The following is a 20,993-nucleotide window of genomic DNA, read 5'->3' as shown; positions in this document are numbered from 1 at the left end:
AATTCGTGGAGAACTTTCGCGGTTACATCATTAATAATATTTTTTTTTAAAAAGTATCATTATAAAAGTCAAGTCACACACCAGGCACCACATAAATCTGATGTCATGTGTACATCACACAAAGGGTGAAGTGACACAGCATCCACACTAGTTTATAGTTATGGTCCCATTTAAGGGTACATGACTCCAGGATTAACAGGGGAAGGCATTAGTGGTCCATTCCTGCCAAGGTAGTTGTTCAGATCTTGAAAGTTGCTCTCCACTGCTGCCAGGTGACTGAGTTGCACCACATAACCGGCAAAATTTCTCAGCCAGTAACAGACCAAAATACCCCACAGTACATTAGCGATGATGGTAATTGGTGGAGGGACCAGGCTCATCAATGCTAGACACAGCATTGCTTTAAACAAGTGTACTATAAACCACCATCGTATCCCTTCATTTGACAACAATGGGTTCTTCTTTTTCAAATCAATCCTCTTCCTGTGAATGTTGTCCTGTATCTCCACCAGTACAGAACGGTTCTCATCTGAAACAAAACAACACCAAGATTACAACTATACTACACATCGAGACAGTAATTTTACAGTGTTAGTGTGTTGTGGAGAAATATGACCAGGACCCCACCTGGAGACTATTATCATAGCAAAGATATGTTCTTAGTGTGGGAACTCAACTGAGTGGAAGCAAACATGCATTCAGGTACATTAGCAAACAATTGCCCCATTCATATGTCACTATCTAATATGCATATACATACACCCCTATCCTTGCACGCACGCAAGCACGCACGCACGCACGCACGCACGCACGCACGCACGCACGCACGCACGCACGCACGCATACAGTAGCTGGATGGCAATACACAATACAGAAACACTTATTCACACAACCAACCATTATCAATAAATGAGAGGCCCTCCAGTATCTCTTGTGCTGCTGATTCATCTCTTCTCACCTTCAGCTTCACCTCAACACCAACATGGTTGGAATAATTATAACCTTTACTAGGAATAGGTTCCTCCATGACATGAGAGTACTCCTTCTCCACTATAGCGAAGCCACTGGATGCCTTGGGTGAATAGAACAAGTAGTCGATTCTCTTTGGGTTGGCTGTCCTCTTGACAAATGTGTTACCACGTTTATCACATGTGTGGCAGTTCTGACACTGTTGGCAGCTGGATGGGGTGCACTCACCGTGGAAGAAAGAGTCTTGAAGTTGGAGACATTTTGTGAACAATTTTAGTCCAATCATTTTGGGATAAGTGTTCAAATCTCCACACATAATGACCAGGTCTGTTCCTCTTGTGTAGTGTATAAACTGCATTATCTCAAACAGCTGACTATCCCTGAAGCATGAATAAGTCTGAAACAATAGTGTAACTTTGAATACATCATTCAATGACAACATACCTGTGAGGTGTATATGGAGAGGTGACATCCACTGTTGGTCAGTCTGAGGCGACACATGCCCACACCTTTGCCAGCAAACAAGTCTCCTTTGTGCATGTCAAATATCCCACCAGATGACATGAATTGGTGGAAATAGGTTCCCACAATTGGGTATTGTGAAAACACACACAGTCCACTCCCAATGACTCCACTGTAAAGATAATTTGTGTAACTAAATCAGTTACAATAGTACTAGCAATACAGACACATACCCAGACAAGTATCAGGAAACTTGCTTTGGATAACGCACTACGCGATGCATGAATTTTAGAACTCAGACCTTCCATTGTCACCACAGGAACACAAATTTGATCTCAATTTGCTGGTCAGACAATATAATGCCAGCAGTGTTTCCCATTGTAAAAGCAGTGCCAATCATTTTTTTTTTGAAATACTTTAATAGAGCAGTCAGTGTTGATTAATCAAGTCATTTGATTGATTGCAGTAGAAATAACTTAGCCCTTAGGTCTATGACTAGCCCAGGTGTATATTTCTTGAGGGTAATAAACTGATATTGGCCTAACTGGCATATCAAAGTGATAGCTAATTCTTCCTAAAAGGAAAAGGGGGGTGGGCATTTGCCCGGAATGCCCCATCCTGGATCTGCCATTGCAACAAATCTGGATGGTATGTTCCTCTTGCCCCATTCCACTATAGAGTACTTCCAACCATCAAACACACATAGAAGAGGAGTATAACACAGAAGTGATACTTTTTGTATGTACAGTGAAACCTCTCTATAGTGAACGCTTTACAGCCAAGAATGTTTGGTCCATTTTTGCTCCAGTAAAGTTTTAGGTGCATGGAGCCAAACCTGAAATTATTTGTTCTAATTAATATGGAGATTTTTTCATACTGTGTGGAGAGTTTAATAGTTTCACTGTAGCTGCTTAGCTGTATATGTAAGGTTCTGGGGAAGAAGCAAAGACCTAGCCTTGTGGTGCCACTGTTCAATTTCAGACATGTAGGATTTTTTTTGTCCATTTAGAACCATTCACAATCCACACAGTATGTCTAATAGCAATAGAATAAGAATGTGGAAAACAATTATCATACAATAACTGGTTACCATAGCTACCTGTAAAACATGTGGGAGTAAGAAAGTTCTGTTGCAATCTTCCTCATTGCCTCAAAATCATCTTTGCTCCATACCTGTAGATTTGTGTGTATACAATGTTTCACACATGGTGTATGTACCTCTTGTAAAGCTACTATGTGATATTTATTTATTTCCTGTGCTATCGCCTCCATTCTCTCTTGTCTAAATTTGGAGAACACTCTCAGTCCCCTGTGGCAGTAATGCAAGTATGTATTTTATTTCAGTCATAATATAACAGATAGCTAGTGTATACAACATACAGTTATTTGTAAAACCACTAAAGCTAGTTTTCAGTGACATCATAGATGCTTGGTGATACACATTGCCAGAAGCCAGACAATGAGTACTCGCAGACTGGAAACGTGCAGGGATCTAATTAGCACACAAGGAAGGGCATTACAAACTAACCAACAATTCATCGTAAGGACACGTAAAGTAAACGACTGTCCGTTCTCATTACGATGGCCAATCCTAAGGTCAGTCGCCATTTCTGTGCTGCAGAGATTTGGCTAATACAATGCTGTCACGTGATAAGTTATGAAATATCGATTGTGGTAGTGGGTTACTCCACGCGAAGATGGGACGTTTACGGCGCAAGCGAATGCACAAGAACATTAAGGATATCAAGAGGAAGTTCCGTACTAGACGGAGGACGAAAGATATAGATCAGATCCATGAGGACATGAAGCCAGCAAATGCAGAGAAGTTGCTACAGGATGATCCGGACTTGCCAGGGTCTGGACAACATTACTGCATCAGTTGCGCGTAAGGTTCCCCTGGGTAGAATGACAGTGATGGTAAAAAGTGGCACATCACCAAAGAATAGAACTTAAGCTACGTATTTGAAGTAGTCTAATGTACGTCAGCCAACACTTGCTCCCACCATAATCATATTCATGTTGTCAGTTTCTACAAACCATTTCAGCTATAGTTAAAGGAATCAGTTTCCTTGGCCCTTCGTTATTTATCCATACAGAAGCTCAGGAGTTGGCCTAGTGTTTATCAGGTCCTGGTGTGTGTTTCTTAGTGTGCGTTTCTTAGTGTGCGTTTCTTAGTGTGCGTTTCTTAGTGTGCGTTTCTTAGTGTGCGTTTCTTAGTGTGCGTTTCTTAGTGTGCATTTCTTAGTGTGCGTTTCTTAGTGTGCAGGTGGTAATGGTTAAAGTAGTTCATTTAGAATTAATGATGAAACATGAGGCAAAGTATTCGGTGTATACTTTATATACGGTATTTATTAGATAGAATTACAGCCTAGCCATTAAAATAGATCAACACATGTATTCTATACATGGTGTGTATACTGTACCCAGTGTATTGATCCTGTGTATTGATCCTGTGTATTGATCCTGTGTATTGATCCTGTGTATTGATCCTGTGTATTGATCCTGTGTATTGATCCTGTGTATTTGAGTGCGCCTTTAATACCTTCAAGAATGTGGTAGTATGTGCCACAATTTGGACACTATGTTACAACATCATTGATTATCATTGATACATATTTTTCACGTGAGATGCTTATGAAACTATATAGGTGTAGTGGAGACACCGACAGGTTTGTGTGTTGTATTAGAGTAGTTGTTGAAAAGTCACTTAGTTCTGATAGTTTGTTATGTATCAATGTGTTTTTCTTATCACAGACGCTATTTTGTCAATGAGACAGTTATGAAAGATCACTTTAAAACCAAGTCTCACAAGAAGAGGTATGCATGTATGTGCTATAATAATGTTTGTTTTTTATATGTTATTGAGTGTTGTAAACAAGATCCATGCAGAGGAGCACTTAGGTGCTGTAAAATACCAAGTTGCTGGTTTCATCCTCCAGACTCTTTCCTCTGGGGTGACATATATCAAGATTATAATAAGTGTGTATTGACTATATCTTTTTTTGTCTGAGAGAGAGATCTTATTGTGGCATGCATGCATGTGTGTGTGTGTGTGTGTGTGCGTATGTACACACATGCATGTCATTGAAGCATCGTGCAGTGGAGTTATGTGTTCCTACTATCATTATTGGAGAAAATTGCGTGACGTTTATGAGGATGAATATTCCTTTTCTATTGTAACATGAAAACTTTATGCATTCAGCAACTTTATGAAATTCATCCTTTAAGCTAAATTCTTACCCTCAAATTTTATGTCAGCAGGTCTTATAGGCCACTTCTTGTTGTTATTTTATGTTTCAGATCAGGAAAGTTAGACAATGCTGGTCCTCTACTGTCTTATTTGGAACTGAATGCTCTATTAGAGTATCTCAATATGTTTATTAACCACTATACTGCTGATCTTATAGTTAAAGCCTCTCCCCTGACATTGAGGTTGGTCCATCTATTCTGCCTTCCTGTATGCCTAGCTATGCAAACAAGTTAGTTCATTATTGTGATGCAGTCATTAAACATAGAGTAATAGTAAAAACTTGCATGATGTCATAATATTGTAATTTAGGTGGTGAGATATAACAAATGTGTGCGGGAGATCTGAAGCATAAAATTAACAGTGAGTGGCCTTAGCTTAGAGAATGAATAATATTCGTTTCCATTAGTTAGTTTGGAATGAATCCTTACACATATAAATTCACATGTGTTTTAAGATAGGTTGAACACCAGATCATTGTGTGTGACTGTTCTATTAGGGTATCTTGATCTGTTTATGCAAAAATGTTTCTATATTCCACTTAACACAAATTGCACCTATTATGCCACTATTTTGTCAGCGCAATCAATGCACATAACATTAACATTTCTATGTTGTTACGGACATAAAAATGATTTACCATGCCTAGTATCTCTTTAACCTACATGTGTAAACTGACCTGCACAGACACCTTATGATGCTTGTGTATGTATGTGTTACCATCAAGTAGTAATGACACCACCTGGATTGGTTGGCAGGTTAAAGGATCTTAAGAAACCCATCTATACCCAACATGAAGCAGAAGCAGCTGCTGGTATGGGTAACTATAGCTTGTCAGCCCCACCCACATCTGTAGAAGTGACTGCAATGGAGGATGAGAACAATTCAACAGACTCTGATTCTGATTTGTAAATTAAATGAAATACAAAAAAAAATTACAATAAATTTATTTTCAAGAAATTTACACCTTCATGATATTGTTCTTTATATTTACAATCCATTTGTAATTTTCAATTTAAAAAAGAACGAAATAATCAATTTGTTAATAAAAGAAATACTCAGTTAGAAATGTCCTTTCTGTTCAATGCTCTTCAAATATTTCTGAGCTGCTTTTGACTTACTTTTATCACCATAGTTGAAGCTAATCCACCGTCTCACCTTGTTCCTTGGTGCTGGAACAGTTGGTGGATCACTCAGCGGTGATTGGGGAGGTTTTCTATGTGGAGATGTTATGGTGACGTTTACGGAATAACTTTTTATCGGACTGCTACTACGAGATCCTGATCCTGTTGGTGTAGAACTATTGGATGAAGTTGGAAGGTGGTCAAGGCTGTGTGGTTGAGCAGACGAGCTGTGTCTCCTCAGGCGATCTTTCACTGACTCTGACAGATTTCGCAGGATGTCGATTCTTCTCCTCTCAGACATGAGACTGTGAGAACGCTGAAGTTTCTTATGTTGATCACGAATTTTACCAGCAGCAGTATGAGCAAGTGAGAGAGACAATTGATTAGGAGAGGTTTGTGAGCTAGCCTCACTGTCAGCTTTGTTATCACTTGAATTAGGTGATAGTGGAATATCACCTTTGTTCTGCTTTTCAGGTGGATTGTTAAGAACATAGTCAATGTCTGAATTTTCTTTGACTGAGCCAGAGTTCATTAATTTGGTGATGTGGACATTGTCTTGCACTGGTGAAACACCCTCAGGTGGAAAATCAAAGTTGAAAATATTTGGAGACTTCTTGCGAGCTGTTTTGGTCTCTTCAACAATCTTCCTCATCAGGCGAGGCATCCCACCTTTAATTAATTCTTCAATAATACCACTCAATTGTTTGGGTGGGATGTAATTAGGATCATGGTAGGTGCTGCATGCATATTTAATACGCACCCTGACAGCATTGCTCAAGCATGGTGACTTGGCTTCCTGTACAATATCAACTTCAGTAGTAGAACTTGCTAGTGAGGTTTGCAGTGTCTCACTAGCAGTACTGTTACTCTGTGTCTCAATCATGCTCTCTGTGCTACAGTCGGTAGATGTTTCAGTGGCAGGGTCTCCACCAGTGGTGATGAGGATAACCGGTGGCTTTTCTTTCTTCAACTCCTTGGGTAAACTGAAAGGAAGGTCATTTTCAGCACCATTCCTAGCAAATTCAGATTTCTGGAACAACTTATCATTTTCACTAGTGCTATGAGTAAGACATGGTTGTGCTTGTGATGATACAGGGAGTAGTGATGACAGCCCCTTGTTAGTGTCTCTAGTACTAAATGTGACATGTAAATGATCACACTTTGTGCTTCAAGTACTTACAGTGACAGATGAAGTGTAGAAGGAGTTGTGTCTTCATTGTCTCCTTGACTCTGACTAGATGACAAAACACACACCACACTAAATTCAGTATTCACTAAACACACCACCACAATACCTTTGAGTGTTTGATATCCAAGCATAAGGTTTGTCACAGTCAGTTGAACTGGCTAAAATAATTACACATAATAAAGCACAGCCTATACAGTGTAAACTCACCACCAAAGATCTTGTCCAAATAAGTTGGTGATAGGACACTAGGGTCTCTACCTTGAGGCCTGCAAATGTAACAATCAGCAAGTCAATACAGTTCATTGTACACAATAACATAGACCATAGGTTTCTCAATCACATCATTATATTACTTAGACTTGTATGCTAAACACTTGTATGATCAACCTTGAAATGCAAGAAAAAAATTAAACCCAAGCAAGTAGTTGTTATTCTATCTGTACAATTTCAAATACCAATGTGAACAGGGGGTTACTATTCAGTGGACTGGACTACTGGACTGACATATTTTGGTTTTTGCACATTCTACGGTTGGATTTACAGAGTCTATTGCTAGTAAGCACCCTTAGGGCACCTGCAGCCCACTTCTAAATGCTGAAGACAAAGAGTGGAATTTGTCTCTTAATAATTTCACTACTGTTCATTATGCCACTATACGTAAAACACAGTTTTCGCATATTCCACTTCTTGTCTTCAGCATTTAGAAGTGGGCTGCAGGTGCCCTAAGGGTGCTTACTAGCAAGACTCCATAAATCCAACCATAGAATGTGCAAAACCAAAAATAAGTCAGTCCAGTGTTCCAGTCCACTGAATAGTAACGCCCACTGAACATACATGATTTGCTGCTCCCAATAAGACTCAATTAATACTATAGTAACAGTACCTCAAGCAAAGTGTAATGTTTCCGTTAAGGATCATCCTCTTGTTCTGTAATGCTTTATCAGTAGCCATCAGTGGCTTACCTACGTAGGCACAACACATTCAAAACATAAAAACAGGAGACACAAAGAACACAAGATAGTGATTACATGGTGAGTACTCATAATAGTGGAGCAGAGGAGGTTGGACGCATTCACGTGAGCTGTACATTTTCATTGGAAAATCTTCAAGACAATTTTATTAAAACTATAGTGCACTTGAAAGCTTATGTATTTCTAAATCTAACAGCATGATAAACCCCAGTCAACCCCGCTGATTAAGCTGGTAAAAAAGCCAGAGTTTAAAACGTCAATAAAATAAATTACGCAAAATCTGTTTTATTGAGGATGGTAATACAGCGATCTCAGTATAACGCGGTGAAGGGTCGTTGTTTCATTATATAAAACATACGTGACAAGTCTGGTGAGGTTCAGTGTATGCATCAAATCGCAATTTATTAATTCCACCCCAAATCTAGAGTGCTTTTAGAAAACAAAGTACATTGTTTTGAAGCTTACGTGAAGGACAATCTGAATATACCAAACAAAAGAATGCAATTAAGAGCAATATATTTAAGTAGCACTTAAAGCACGTCCAACCTCCTCTGATAGTGGAGTTATTATTGGTAATGTGTGGTTTGATTGGTGGGAATTGTATATGGAGATTTAGACAATGGCAGCCTGTTGATTTGGCTGGTAATTATTAACAGCAGTCACAGCCAAATTGGCAGAACTCTATTGTGGCAGATTCAACAAGATTTGCAAATTTAAATCATTTATTATGTTTCATGTACTAATACTTACATAATTACATCATGCAATAGTTATGAAGATAAAGCTGTGATAGATTATGTACATGCTTGATCTATTTTACATGCACATGTTGGGTAAACCGTGTCACATTTTGTGCGGGTCCACTTAACAGCATATCCGGGTCTGACCTGGATTGGATAATGTGTGAATTAGATTAGTTTGAGGATGTGGAAGTATATTAACACGTCCTGCTGCAACACAGCTTCTTTTGTAAGCCATGGCCATTAATCAGGATTATGAGTTACCGTCTGTAGCCATATGTGGAGCCATGTCTATTATCAGTATGGTGTGTTGCAGTCTGTAGGTAATAGGTTATGTCTGCAGGCTTATATGAAGTTAGAGCTGAGCGATAGTTGTGATCTATCGATTATCATGATAGTTAGTAACAATCGTGGTTATAATAGTATGCAATCATACTATCGTGATAAATTATGCATATCTGTGCTTAGTCAAAAAGAAGTAAACATGATATTGTTAAAGTTAAGGTAAATGTGAAAGCATGCACAACAAAGATTGCAACTGTTATCAATATAGTGTTAGAAAAGCAGATATGTGGTGTGTAATTGGATTATTCATGGTGAGGTTCTATCGTAATATAAAAGTTACTATCAATCGTGAATAGTGATAGTTGTACTAACGCTCAGCTCCACATGAAGTAATCACTATTTAATATTCTGCTAGTCTTGCAGTAGGACAACTCCTTTTGTGAGCCAGGTATGCATGAAACCACACCCACTTATAGGAAATGTGTTTTGCTGTCTGTGGAACCACGCCCACTGACTGGTCATTAATTATTATAAAACTTACCTGTCTGGTTATCATATAGCTAGCCATTTCTTATCTAATGCTGTTGGTAAGCACCCAACAGTAACTCTTGCAATTGGCACACACCTCGATTTTAAACCACTAGTGGGTCAGCAGTACTGAACCAGTTTCAATACTGACATGTATTTTATTTACCCATGCCAGTGTGGTACAAATATTAAAACTGTGCAAGTTTAGCTTATAAGGACAGGAGTCAGTTATAATATCAATTGCTACTTTCAATCAGCAAATGACCAACAAGGTGTATTGGGTTACTAGTACACGGTGTTTTCTGACACATAACCAAGTGCTAAGCCAGCCAAGACTAACATATACAGTAACAAAATCTGTTCATTTATAAAGGAACACCTACATGTTTTATATTGTAACTATATTTATACCTGTCATCTGATTTCCATCCCCCATCATTTCCCATAGACAGTAATCACCAATACTCTCATCACACAAGTCACACTTGGCCAGTACCTGTACAATAACAATGTCACAATGAAATGAGAGATGTGATGTTATGTGTGTTTTGTTATGGATGTTTGCAATCATTTCAATTGAATGTGAAATCCTATGCTAAATAAACTGAAAGTCAATACACAATACTATCTACTAAGAAATGTGAGCAGCATCACATTTATATGTGTAATATACAAGTTGTAATTTGAGCCAAATAAGGTGTTTTTGTAAAGTGCACGAGGGCTACCAGAGTTCAGTGTGAATACATGAACTCATTTCTCATATTGCTATTTTTCTTATCACATCAAAAGTTTTGTAACATATCAGTGCTGAATTTTTTGAGGGATGTAATTTCCATACTTTAATTTCAGCAGTTTTATGCTCTCAATTTTCACTCAGGTTACACATAGAACTATAAATGAAAATTTTGCAGACAACCCAACGACTGCAATCATGTCTCTTGAACTTTTTAATGTATACATTATAGTCTAAACAAAGCAGCTATTTTAGCTAGATACAGCATACTATGTACGTAAGTTCTAAGTAAAACGTTATTCACCTTATTTAGTTATGGAAAAAACCATGGATTGCTTTTGTACAAGAATTTTAAACAAGATGCATCGTCCATAAGCAACAGTAACAATACAAGACTTCGGCTTACAGCACAATGTGATTAAGTACAAATGGATCATGATTATAGATAGATCAATATTGTGCTATGCATTAAAATGTCACTGCAAAAACACTACATTGCAGGACACTGTACATAGACCACTCCCTCCATGTATCATACGTACTGTCATGAGCATCATTTGCTTTTATATCAATGTAAGGAAACTGTGCAAGATGCAGGAAGCTAAATGTTTACTAGCTGGTTGAATAAAACACTGATAATATCTTTATAATATGTGATAAGCTGTTACATTGGCCTGATCAGTGGTGCAACAACAGTTTCTGTCATATAAAGCAGATGAACGTGTGTGTGTGTGTGTGTGTGTGTGTGTGTGTGTGTGTGTGTGTGTGTGTGTTTCTATTTGTAGAATGACTCAGATTATAGCTCCCTAAAAATTATGCTAAACAAGAAGTCACTCACTTTTTCAATTGTATCATTACAACTGCTATCCTCACTCATTAGAACAGTAACACTGTTGTATTCTTTATTGAGGAATGAGACATTAACGGGTACTTCTAATTCTTTATCACGTGATGGCCGAAATTCAAAGCTATTCTTGTCTGGAGTCTGCTCCTTTCTTATCAGCCAAAAGCTCCACTCGCTACTCTTAGACCAAGTCTGCTGTGCTTGCAAGGGAGATTCGTCATCATTGAGATTTCTAGTGTAACTTCCTTTACTTGTTTCTTGTACCTATTATACAGGTTAAACACTGATGGGTTTGTCAGACATGTGTTAATTGAATACCACAAATATTTCATAAAATAATTTACTTGTAAACAACCACACTGCTTACCTCTGCAAGATAAAACTTGCTAGGGTCCTTGTCATCTTCCTCAACAGCATACTTATTCAGTAGCCACTGCAGTGCCTCATGTGCTGTAGTTTTAGGTGTAACAGTGATGGTCTTGTACAGTATGTCAGGATGTAAGTCACTAGCGTACACTCTTAATATACATGCTCTATCAATAACTGGAGAGTCCTGAGGATTACGTTGCATCCTATCTGGTAGTGAACTAGTACTCTCATTATGATCAGAATGCTTGATGCTCTTCAATCTCCAGTGTTTAGGGCTCAGCAGTCTTCTAAACTGGGGGGATTTGCCCGCAATGGTATGATCAGACTGCTTGATACTTGCAGCAGATTTGGTGTCAGCAGAGGAGAAAGAGAACCTTCTTCTGGCGGTAATGTCCAGTGACTACATTAAATAAACGAATAGTCAATTGGCACTTATTGTACGCATAACATAATTGGCTCAGCTAGAGCAAACTTAGCTACTCGCCCGCCGGCCGGCCGGGGCGACAGCTATAACATTCAAGCTCGCATTCAAGGGCACAAGTTTACACACTAGTTCGTACCTTTATCTTTTTCAGTCGCAAGGGTGTTAAAGTTTGGTCTGACATTCCGCTACTGAGACACAAACTGATGAGGTTACTCGTGAGAATGCGTAGAGCTCTGCCCACTACAAGTCATAGTGTTACGGAGGAATACGATAACGAACGATGAGACCACACGAGACAGATGGATACAGGTTGTTAAGCCCAGTAGACATCTATACGAAATACAATTATGCATATCTTTAATGTGATACACACGAATAGTTAAAATCTCAAGTAGGTAGCGGTGGGCGAGCAAACTATACACAGCACCACTGCTCGAAAAAATTAAGGGTAGCTCACGTGCCGATCAGTTTTGGGAAATAAATGGCGATGATCAGGCAGTAGTGGTTTATACAATTTTTTTACAAGTTTTTATAAATCGGGAAAACAGTGCGAGGTAAAATAATGGATTCAGCCGATGATCCTTCTTTCAGGGCTGGTACAGCGGCTGATAACGCTGTGGCGGAAAGTGAAGTAGAAAATGGAATTGCTGGAGCCCCTGTCGTGTCAAACGTTCGAGATAAGGGCAAGAGCGTATCGTGGGACCTCGAGTTGTCTAATATGGGTAACGCCAACGTTGCCGACGAACCCAGGGTGTTTTGCTATATAAAGGTATACTATCACGTGATTTAGTGCTGTTAGTGTTTCCAAGAAAGTTTGACTGTACATAGTATAGTAGCCTTTGTTGGTAAAATTGGAGATTTGGTTTGGGTATTTGTGTCTTGATAAAGTGTGATGTGTTGTTTGGGTGGTATGTATCAGATACCCCACAGATCTCTATTAACCATACCTGTCAGTGGGTGGCTTTCTTAGCTGTGAATCAGGTGCTAATATCTGACTGACAAAATTTGGTATCAATGATGGATGCCATACATTTCTTTTTGTGGGAATTACAGGGTAAGGAATTATTAAAAGAACAGTTTTTGTACATTTCTCTGCCTGTTTCAGTGTTTAATAGTAGACTACAGTACTACCAAACATCCATTAACTGGCAAAACTCAATAAATCCAACCATATAATGTGTAAAAAATATATATATGCCAGTCCAGTAGTCCAGTCCACTGAATAGTAACTCCCTGAGGCATCTGAAAAGAATCAAGTTTGTTTTACAAACAGTTTTTAAATAAGATCACATTAGCTCATTTAGTTTGTTATGGATTGCCTAATTTATACAAACTGAGAAATTGATGTTGCATTTGCATTTGTGTGAATTGCATTGATTGTGGTATATAATGTTATACCATGGGGGAGGGGTTCCATTAAAAATGTGGTCGAAGTGTAATTCCTGTACTATGCTATGTACCAGCAGAAGTCAGTGACACATCACAGGGCTCAACCCAGAATATTAACCTAGAGGGGGCGAAGTAAGTCGCTTCGGATTCTAGGGGGGTCTGGGGGCATGCTCCCCCAGGAAAATTTTGAAAATTTAGGTGTAAATATACTCAATTTTGGTGAAATTTTACTGTGATGCCATTGAATATTGACCATTGGATTATACAACTTTGGGATCAATTAAACCTTTCCATTTCTCAAGGCTTTAGGTATAAACCTAGGGGGGGCAATAGTTAACCCAGAGGGGGCCTGTGCCCCCCCCCCCCCCCCGCCCCCCCCTAGATTAACCCCTGCATCACCTCCTATGACATGTGATTTTTCAACCAAGCATGATGCCAGTTGTTAACTTAAGGCTAGGTAGGAAAGGATGGCTTGTGTTTGTAAGGGCCCTGGTACACTTGTAACATGAACATACATTACAACTTGCTTAGTTTCTTTGTGATTTAATTGTCTAGTTTATTCTGTGTGTTTCTGGTGTGTTAGATCATTAATATGAGAATATATCAGATCAATCACAGACACGCCTTTCTATATCATGATCAACATCATAGTCATTTGTCACATCAAAAGAATTTGGAGCAAAGTAGAACAGTTGCAGCAGTGCTCCTCTACAGTGTGGGATAGCATTATAGCAGCATGACCATTAATTGATTAGCAATTAATTAGCTGGATGCTTCATTTACAGAATTATATTTTCTTGGCTTTTGTGAAAATTTTTAACCATTTGTGTCCAAGTATTTTTTACATGTTATTGTTGGGTTGTGTATGTAGCCTACGTGTTGACATATTCATATAGCTGTGTACATTGTGACATTTAATGTTGTGTTTCTAGGATGAAGTCAGTGTCAGGATGACCACTCCTACATTCACCATCCACCTACCCCAGTCTACCAGTATTAGTGTATTATATGGTGAGGTGAGCAAGATGGTGAAATATGCTGAAGGAACATTTCTGCTTGCTTGGGAGAAGAGCTCTGGAGATGAGGAGCTACTGGGGGAGAACTCTTCTGCTACACTGTACGAGATGCAGATGAAACCACACCCTCAAAAGACTGTTTTCTATGTGAGAGAAAAGGATGGGACACAGCCACAAAAACTGGATGTAAGTTGTACCTGCAAAAAATAATTATATTTATTACTGTGCAGCAATCAAAAGATTATAACGCACAGGTGTGATCACAAAAGTTACTTAAGTTATTACAAAACTCATTAGGGGTAGAGGAATTAATTACATCAGCAGGTAGTTGATTCCATAATTTGATGGTTGATGGAAATTTGTACGCATCAATTAGAGTCATTGGTTGGTGATAGTAGCCATAATGGTAGGATCTCAAGAGTAGGACGAATAACAAATTCCTAATATGATTGTAATAGCTGGTTCTCTGTTTAATATATCCAACCATTTTATGCTGCTTCAAAATTTTGTAATAGGCATTAGAAGCCATGAAGAAATGTTAAATTATTGCATTGCTCACTTGTAGTAAAGTGGACTTGAATTCTGTGTGCTTCACTCTATAACTCCTCTAGTTTATGTGTTCAGATGTTTTGTGATCATGCAACAATATGTACATGAGACAGTATTTTATTATTATCAGGGTGATGATGAGAGAAACACTGTAGGTTCCTCACTGATTACCTCAGCATCAGCCACAGCTACTGCTAGTTCCTCTAATGCCTGGAGTAGTAGTACATACAGTTCAGGAAGTTACTGGGGTGGCTACTTTGGAAAATCTGACACAGGTAAGTAAGTAATCAAAGTAATCTATCCTTTGGGAATTCCATAGGGGGGGGGGGGGGGGGGGGGGGAGAGGTCTGTAGTAGCAGGTGTGGGTGGGGGTTGTTTAAAGGTATGCTCAACATTGTTTGTTTATCTGCACTTGCTTGAGGGTTGATGTACAGTTTTGTATGTTAGAATAATGTCAAAAGTTAGAACGAGCCGACATACATATGGCTGAGGTAATTAATTGTGGGTAGTCAAGCCTGCATTGTCTGAGGGGCTCTAAGTAGCGTAGAAACCGATTCTAAGTGATTAGAAAATTTTCCCTGAATGAAGTAGGTGAAGAAAGAGAGAAAGTGGCAAGCTGTGCGTGCTAGCAATTGGAATTTAACCCTAAGTGTCGGTACCGCTACACCCTAAATGTTGTGTCGTGTTGGTACCGCTGCTGCCACTGCACTGGCGTGACATTCATAACATGACATGACAATAGTGCCAGTATTGAGTAGTTACTATGCCGGGGTAGAGTGGATCTCAAGTGGACTTGCTTGGCCCATCCTTGGGAACACTATGAGTGCATTCTGAGATTGTCTACTTTTATTAGGTATATCTAGCTAATTTTCTACCACTCTATAAGGTGGCATGGTAGATTCCAACCTTCACTGTATAGATGCATTGATGATTCAAACACACACCAGCAAGAATACCAGAACTATACCAATGTGTGTAGTTTATTTGCAGTGTTGGGAGTAACGTAACGCGCTACGTAATATTATTACTTTTGTGGTAAAAAAGTAATATAACGAAATACGCTATGAAAACGGGTAATATAACTCAAGTTACTTCACATACAAATGTAACGCGTTACCTAAGTAATATAGGTACTGTAACGAGTCTATATTATGTAATATTATTACTACAAGTAACGAAGTTACTAATCTCGTTAGTTATCCTCTGAGTAACGCCTAGCTACAACGGAGTAACGAAGCCTACTGAATGAAGCTTATTCACCAGCTTCTTACTTATAACCGAGATTTGCACATTGTCCAACAACGCAATCATGTCATGTGATAAAGTGGTAGTTTCACACGTGACAGCTTAAGAGTTAAGACTGTGGACACAAAGTAATATAATATGTAATATTATTATAGTTACTTTATTTTATGAGCAATATGTAACTGTAACTAAATAGTTCAGTTGCAAGTAATATGTAACTAGTTACTTTTACAAAGTAACTTGCCCAACACTGCTTGTTTGGTGTTATGTTACTTTGATGCTTCACTGTCAGCATCATTTAGTTGAGCAACAAATTAATGTGTAAAGTTTGTGCACTGTTATTTGACACATGTAATCCTGAGAGCTCTAGTTGTAACCTTGTGTTGAGTATTAGTGAGACTCGAGTTTGAGTGCATGTAGTGATTGAAGTGTGCACTGAAACCTGTTATTGTGGACGCTTGATAATCAGGACACCTTGATAATCAGGGTAGTCCCTACACAGGTCATTAAATTATTACATGATGGGGATATCAACCATTGTTATGTGCACGATTATTGTGTCATGCTTAGAGACCTGTGATCAATTTTCTCTTCAGTTGTACATGTTTCTTTATTTCCCTTGCAATTTGTTCACATCAGGTTTTGTTGGACTAGTCAACCAGGCCATGACTTGTTACCTCAATAGCTTACTACAGACACTCTACATGACACCAGAGTTCCGTAACACACTATACAGGTTTGTTGTATAATAAGTCGTGTTGTATGTGGTGTGGCTGTGAAGTGGTGGTGGTAGTACTACCTTAATTTCAGTGATTTATGTATACAATGTCATTATTGTGTTGGGACATGTATTGCTTCTGCTGGTTAAGAATAAGCAACTTATCATAGTACACAAAAAATTTGGAATTTTCAACTAGAGTAGGGACTATAGCACATCGATAAAAAGTGCTGAAACAAGCTGGAGTAGTGCACGATATTAAATCACAGTAAACAATAAGAAGTGTTATATCTCTACCATGCATTTGTGTACTTGTTTGTTAACTTTTTTTTTTTTTTAAATAATTCTTATGACTGGTGAACTCACTTCAACCCGTTACACAACATTACGAATCAAGAACTGTTCGAAAGCACCTCTGCAGTCAAATTAACCACTATGAAAAATACGGACACTTTCCGTTTTACAAAGGGAAGCCATCACGTGCGACTGCCAAATTGACATCTTTCACTGTTGGCAAGGACACTGGTATGTCCATGAAGAATGCATTGTAAGTACCGCGGTATGCCTAAAGGCACGTGTCCGGCTGAAGTGACGTCAAATCAAACCCGTAGCCTTAGCTGTTATCAAGTTACACTTGTCTGAAGGCATCAGTCAGTCAGTCAGTAGAATAACCGTTTATAAACTTTTAAAAAATTCATAGCAACTTGTTGAAAGCATTTCGGGTTGATCTGAAGTCTTGTTTGGCTTAGTTTTACTTAACCAATACTGCTTCATTGTCGTCAGGGAAAAGTGAGGCTGGTTGTTGGGTGATGTGTTTCATGGGCCATGCCCGCACCTTTGTGGTCCCTACTATGCAGTACTATCGTACTGTATGATAAATATTGTATAGTTTATGATAACATTGTATAGTTGTCCTACCAAGCAACTTGATGAACTCGTATTCCCTGGAGCATTACTCATCTATGTTTTGTGTTATAGGTGGAAGTATCCAGAGGTGTGCAACAAGGAGGGTTGTGAACATGTCGGTACCAAGGACAAGTGTATTCATACCGGTGCAAAGGAGAAGTGTATTCCTTACCAACTGCAGCGACTCTTCTTGCAACTGCAGACTGTGGACAAGAGAGCAGTAGAGACAACTGATGTAACTAAGAGTTTTGGTTGGGATAGTAGTGAAGGTATGATAGCTAACTGAATCATGTTGCTGCTGTTGTTTGCTTTGTGTTTTTTGGGGACAATACACCGGCCCATTCAATAGTGCCAGGAAACTGACTGTGTACTATTAAGCATGTAGACGTTTTAATAGATATGTTAGCTTTCTTTATATGTCCTTATAAAATGGTTGCACAAATAATTACATTAGGTGTACATGTGCTTAACTAAAAGATGTGTCAAGCCTTGTTGTGGCATAAAAGTTTGATACTTACATGCGGTGCATAAATAAGTTGTCATCATTTCTTCAACTAAACCACCTTCTTACCCATCTGTGCAAGTGACTACAGGACTAAAACTATACCTTGATGGTTGATATGATAAACATATTAAACCAAATTTCAACATTGTAGACTAACGTAAACAGAAACTATGGCTGCAAATGTAAGCGGTCTAGTTTTATTTTCAGTAATTGCTGAAAATAAACTACAGGCACTTACATAACAGGGGCGTAGGAACCGGTCCGACTGGTCCGGTTTTGGCTGGACCACTTTTCACAGCTTTTTTTTTTTAATACATTCATAATGTAGCTACCCAGCCCAGCAATAAGCGCATGAGCATGAACTCACTTAATAATTACACATTTTTAGGCGTTAAAATGGTGACTCAATCTGCAACTTTGTCGACAGCTGTCAGTGAGCCTTTTAGAGCTTTGAACAAGCCTCATCAACCCAGAAGCTTAAACTATCCTACCGGAACGTTTGGTAATAAGAACCCAGTAAAACGAGCATTTAGAGCTGTGTGGTTTGAAAGATGGAGCTGGCTGCATTACGACGAAACTTCAGACCTGGCATTTTGTTTCTTGTATCATAAAGCAGAGACAGAAGGAAAGCTAAAAGTTGCTAATAAGGATCTATCGTTCATTAGCAAGGGCTTTTCAAACTGGAAAGATGCCACTGAAGCATTCAGAACACACGAAAAGAGCAAATGCCACCAAGATGAAAACCAAACGATGGTTATATTGCCAGTGACGACAAAAGATATTGGTGAGTGCTGTTCTACCGTACATGCACAGCAAAAGTCCAAGAACAGCTCATGCTTCGCATTTCGCTTAGTGTGCTTTGCACGCTGCATTCCCTAGCATCCACCCTGTTCCAGGTCCCTCACAGGCAGAACTGGACCAGTAGCAAATAGCTTCCTACTCCCCTGCATAAAGTAAAAATTGTTTAATGTTATTAAAAAAATAATGCTCTTCCTCAGTGTTGGGGCAATTACTTTTTTAACTCCTTACATATTACATATAAGCTCGGTGGAAAAGTCCCTACTTTGGCACATTAGCTATAATTTCTGTTAAATGCCAAAGTAGGGACTTTCCCACCGAGCTATGATGTAATACCACCGTTCATCTCTTGTTTCACTACATATATACTTCCTTTTTAAATCAACAATTTTAAAAATACTAGTTTTATATTATAAATTCTTGCATACTTGAATAGGTCCATCGGGCCTTCTAGAAAATGACTAAAATGACAAATTAAAGGCCGGGGGGGGGGGCACATCTGTTGTGCATGGCATCTAGGGGCCGTGTACACTAAACTGTCATATTGCTTGGTGCATTATCAGGTATAGTGCCTGAGAATGACATGTTATTCCAGAAAATTTTTGCGTGGTAGACTCTCATAGATCACTTCTGGTGCATTCTCAGGTACTGAGAATGTGACATGCCACTCCTTTCTCTCTTGTAGATCGCTTCTGATTCATCTTTCATTTAAAATATTGCTTAAGATTTAATGGGGGAAGGGGAGCGAGCTCCCCACCACCCCCTAATGAAACCCTGTACATGGTTTGATTATGTCACCATGTTCTGAGTACCTAGACAGAATTTGGTCCCCTCTCACTACAGGTTCGTCACCCTCACCCATGTGGTGACAGACTTCCTGAGGGGTGGATATAGTATCATTGTCATTAGAAGCCATGTCAGTACTACTCTGTGGACTTGACATGGAAGAGAAATGACAGACATTATCTCATATCTCACCTTTTAGAGTTGAAATAACAAGCTATGTAAATTATCAACTCCTCACGCTTGCTTCCAGTTTTATATTTCAGTGGACTTAATCATGTGTGAAGTCAATACTTCAATAGATTATATAGAAGTGTTTATTGGACCATGTTTCATATACTTTACAACAATTGTTTGTGTGAGTAACATGCGAATAGTGTAGGAACATTTCTTGACCAAAACTTTCCCAAGTATAATAATTAACTTTACTCAGATTTCCAGTACCTTGTACGTGTAATAGTTACTCTTATTCCGTAGTTTCCTTAATAACATTTGGCCTGTTTGCAGTCTAGAGATAAATAAATTGTTTAAAGTTCTATTTACATATATATGTCCATTGTAGCATGGCAGCAACATGACGTACAGGAATTGTGTCGGGTCATGTTTGATGCTTTGGAGAAGATGTTCAAGAATGATAAGGAAACTGACGTAAGCTTGTGTATATGTGTGTGCTATTGAAGTGATGATTATTATTTACAGAATGATTTAATTAATAATTTATACAAAGGAGAATTACAAGATTATGTGAGATGTTTAGAAGTGAGTATTACCACATGAAATGGTATTAATTTTTGCTTGTGATTGGTTGCATGTTGCAACCAGTCGCATGTTTGCTTGTGATTGGTTGGATTCAAAGTCGTATGTATTCATATCATAGTGTGACAATGAGAGTGCTAGAACAGATTCATTCCTTGACATCCCATTAGTCATTAAACCATTTGGATCAGAAATTACTTATAAGAGTGTGGTAAGTGTCTGTACGTCCCTTACTAGTATTGGCGACTTCTCATGATGTGTAGATTGAATCACTAAAAGCTTTTGTACAACCAGAGACATTAGAAGGAGATAATCAGGTAGTAATTTATATAATTTTGGAAACACATCCATTTGTATTCAATCTTTTCTTTTAGTACTCTTGTGAGCATTGTGCAAAGAAATGTGATGCACATAAGGTAGGCAATATTTAGAACTGATTGTTC

The 20,993-nt window shown here is 38.6% G+C and overlaps 4 protein-coding genes across 5 annotated transcripts in view; 2 read left to right on the top strand and 2 right to left on the bottom strand.

Annotated features, from left to right (window-relative positions):
• Positions 1 to 22: 22 nt before the first annotated feature.
• LOC136262311 (putative neutral sphingomyelinase) lies at positions 23 to 3,087 on the bottom strand. The gene is made up of 6 exons (XM_066056530.1): positions 2,960 to 3,087; positions 2,650 to 2,740; positions 2,531 to 2,604; positions 1,414 to 1,603; positions 898 to 1,366; positions 23 to 529 (listed from the first exon to the last, which is right to left on the bottom strand). Exons 1-6 carry the CDS (start codon positions 3,037 to 3,039, stop codon positions 171 to 173), a joined length of 1,263 nt encoding a protein of 420 aa, XP_065912602.1. The 5' UTR covers positions 3,040 to 3,087; the 3' UTR covers positions 23 to 170.
• Positions 3,070 to 5,638, top strand: LOC136262312 (zinc finger protein 593-like). Of its 2 annotated transcripts, XM_066056532.1 has the most exons (4): positions 3,070 to 3,316; positions 4,186 to 4,248; positions 4,991 to 5,041; positions 5,437 to 5,638. In XM_066056532.1, the coding sequence occupies exons 1-3, from the start codon at positions 3,129 to 3,131 to the stop codon at positions 4,995 to 4,997; spliced, it is 258 nt and encodes an 85-aa protein (XP_065912604.1). In that variant the 5' UTR covers positions 3,070 to 3,128; the 3' UTR covers positions 4,998 to 5,041; positions 5,437 to 5,638. The 2 variants fall into 2 exon arrangements, with proteins under 2 accessions (XP_065912604.1, XP_065912603.1); XM_066056531.1 differs by lacking the exon at positions 4,991 to 5,041 and having other exon boundaries at positions 3,074 to 3,316.
• Positions 5,558 to 12,335, bottom strand: LOC136262310 (uncharacterized). The gene is made up of 9 exons (XM_066056528.1): positions 12,022 to 12,335; positions 11,460 to 11,861; positions 11,087 to 11,356; positions 9,927 to 10,011; positions 7,875 to 7,953; positions 7,199 to 7,257; positions 7,098 to 7,149; positions 6,983 to 7,036; positions 5,558 to 6,935 (listed from the first exon to the last, which is right to left on the bottom strand). The coding sequence occupies exons 1-9, from the start codon at positions 12,064 to 12,066 to the stop codon at positions 5,741 to 5,743; spliced, it is 2,241 nt and encodes a 746-aa protein (XP_065912600.1). The 5' UTR covers positions 12,067 to 12,335; the 3' UTR covers positions 5,558 to 5,740.
• The window catches only part of LOC136262309 (ubiquitin carboxyl-terminal hydrolase 47-like), a 24,722-nt gene continuing 16,056 nt past the window's right edge, over positions 12,328 to 20,993 (top strand). The window contains exons 1-10 of the mRNA XM_066056527.1: positions 12,328 to 12,654; positions 14,207 to 14,476; positions 14,970 to 15,114; positions 16,724 to 16,820; positions 17,781 to 17,977; positions 20,357 to 20,442; positions 20,494 to 20,553; positions 20,672 to 20,761; positions 20,814 to 20,867; positions 20,925 to 20,966. Of these exons, the coding sequence (XP_065912599.1) occupies positions 12,448 to 12,654; positions 14,207 to 14,476; positions 14,970 to 15,114; positions 16,724 to 16,820; positions 17,781 to 17,977; positions 20,357 to 20,442; positions 20,494 to 20,553; positions 20,672 to 20,761; positions 20,814 to 20,867; positions 20,925 to 20,966 (1,248 nt within the window). The 5' untranslated portion in view covers positions 12,328 to 12,447. The remainder of the gene's footprint in view (positions 12,655 to 14,206; positions 14,477 to 14,969; positions 15,115 to 16,723; positions 16,821 to 17,780; positions 17,978 to 20,356; positions 20,443 to 20,493; positions 20,554 to 20,671; positions 20,762 to 20,813; positions 20,868 to 20,924; positions 20,967 to 20,993) is intronic.

This window comes from Dysidea avara, chromosome 7 (genome assembly GCF_963678975.1).
Source record: "Dysidea avara chromosome 7, odDysAvar1.4, whole genome shotgun sequence".
Classification (NCBI taxonomy): domain Eukaryota; kingdom Metazoa; phylum Porifera; class Demospongiae; order Dictyoceratida; family Dysideidae; genus Dysidea; species Dysidea avara.
The sequence above is the reverse complement of the archived record's forward strand: the minus strand, read 5'-3'. Positions and strand labels throughout refer to the sequence as shown.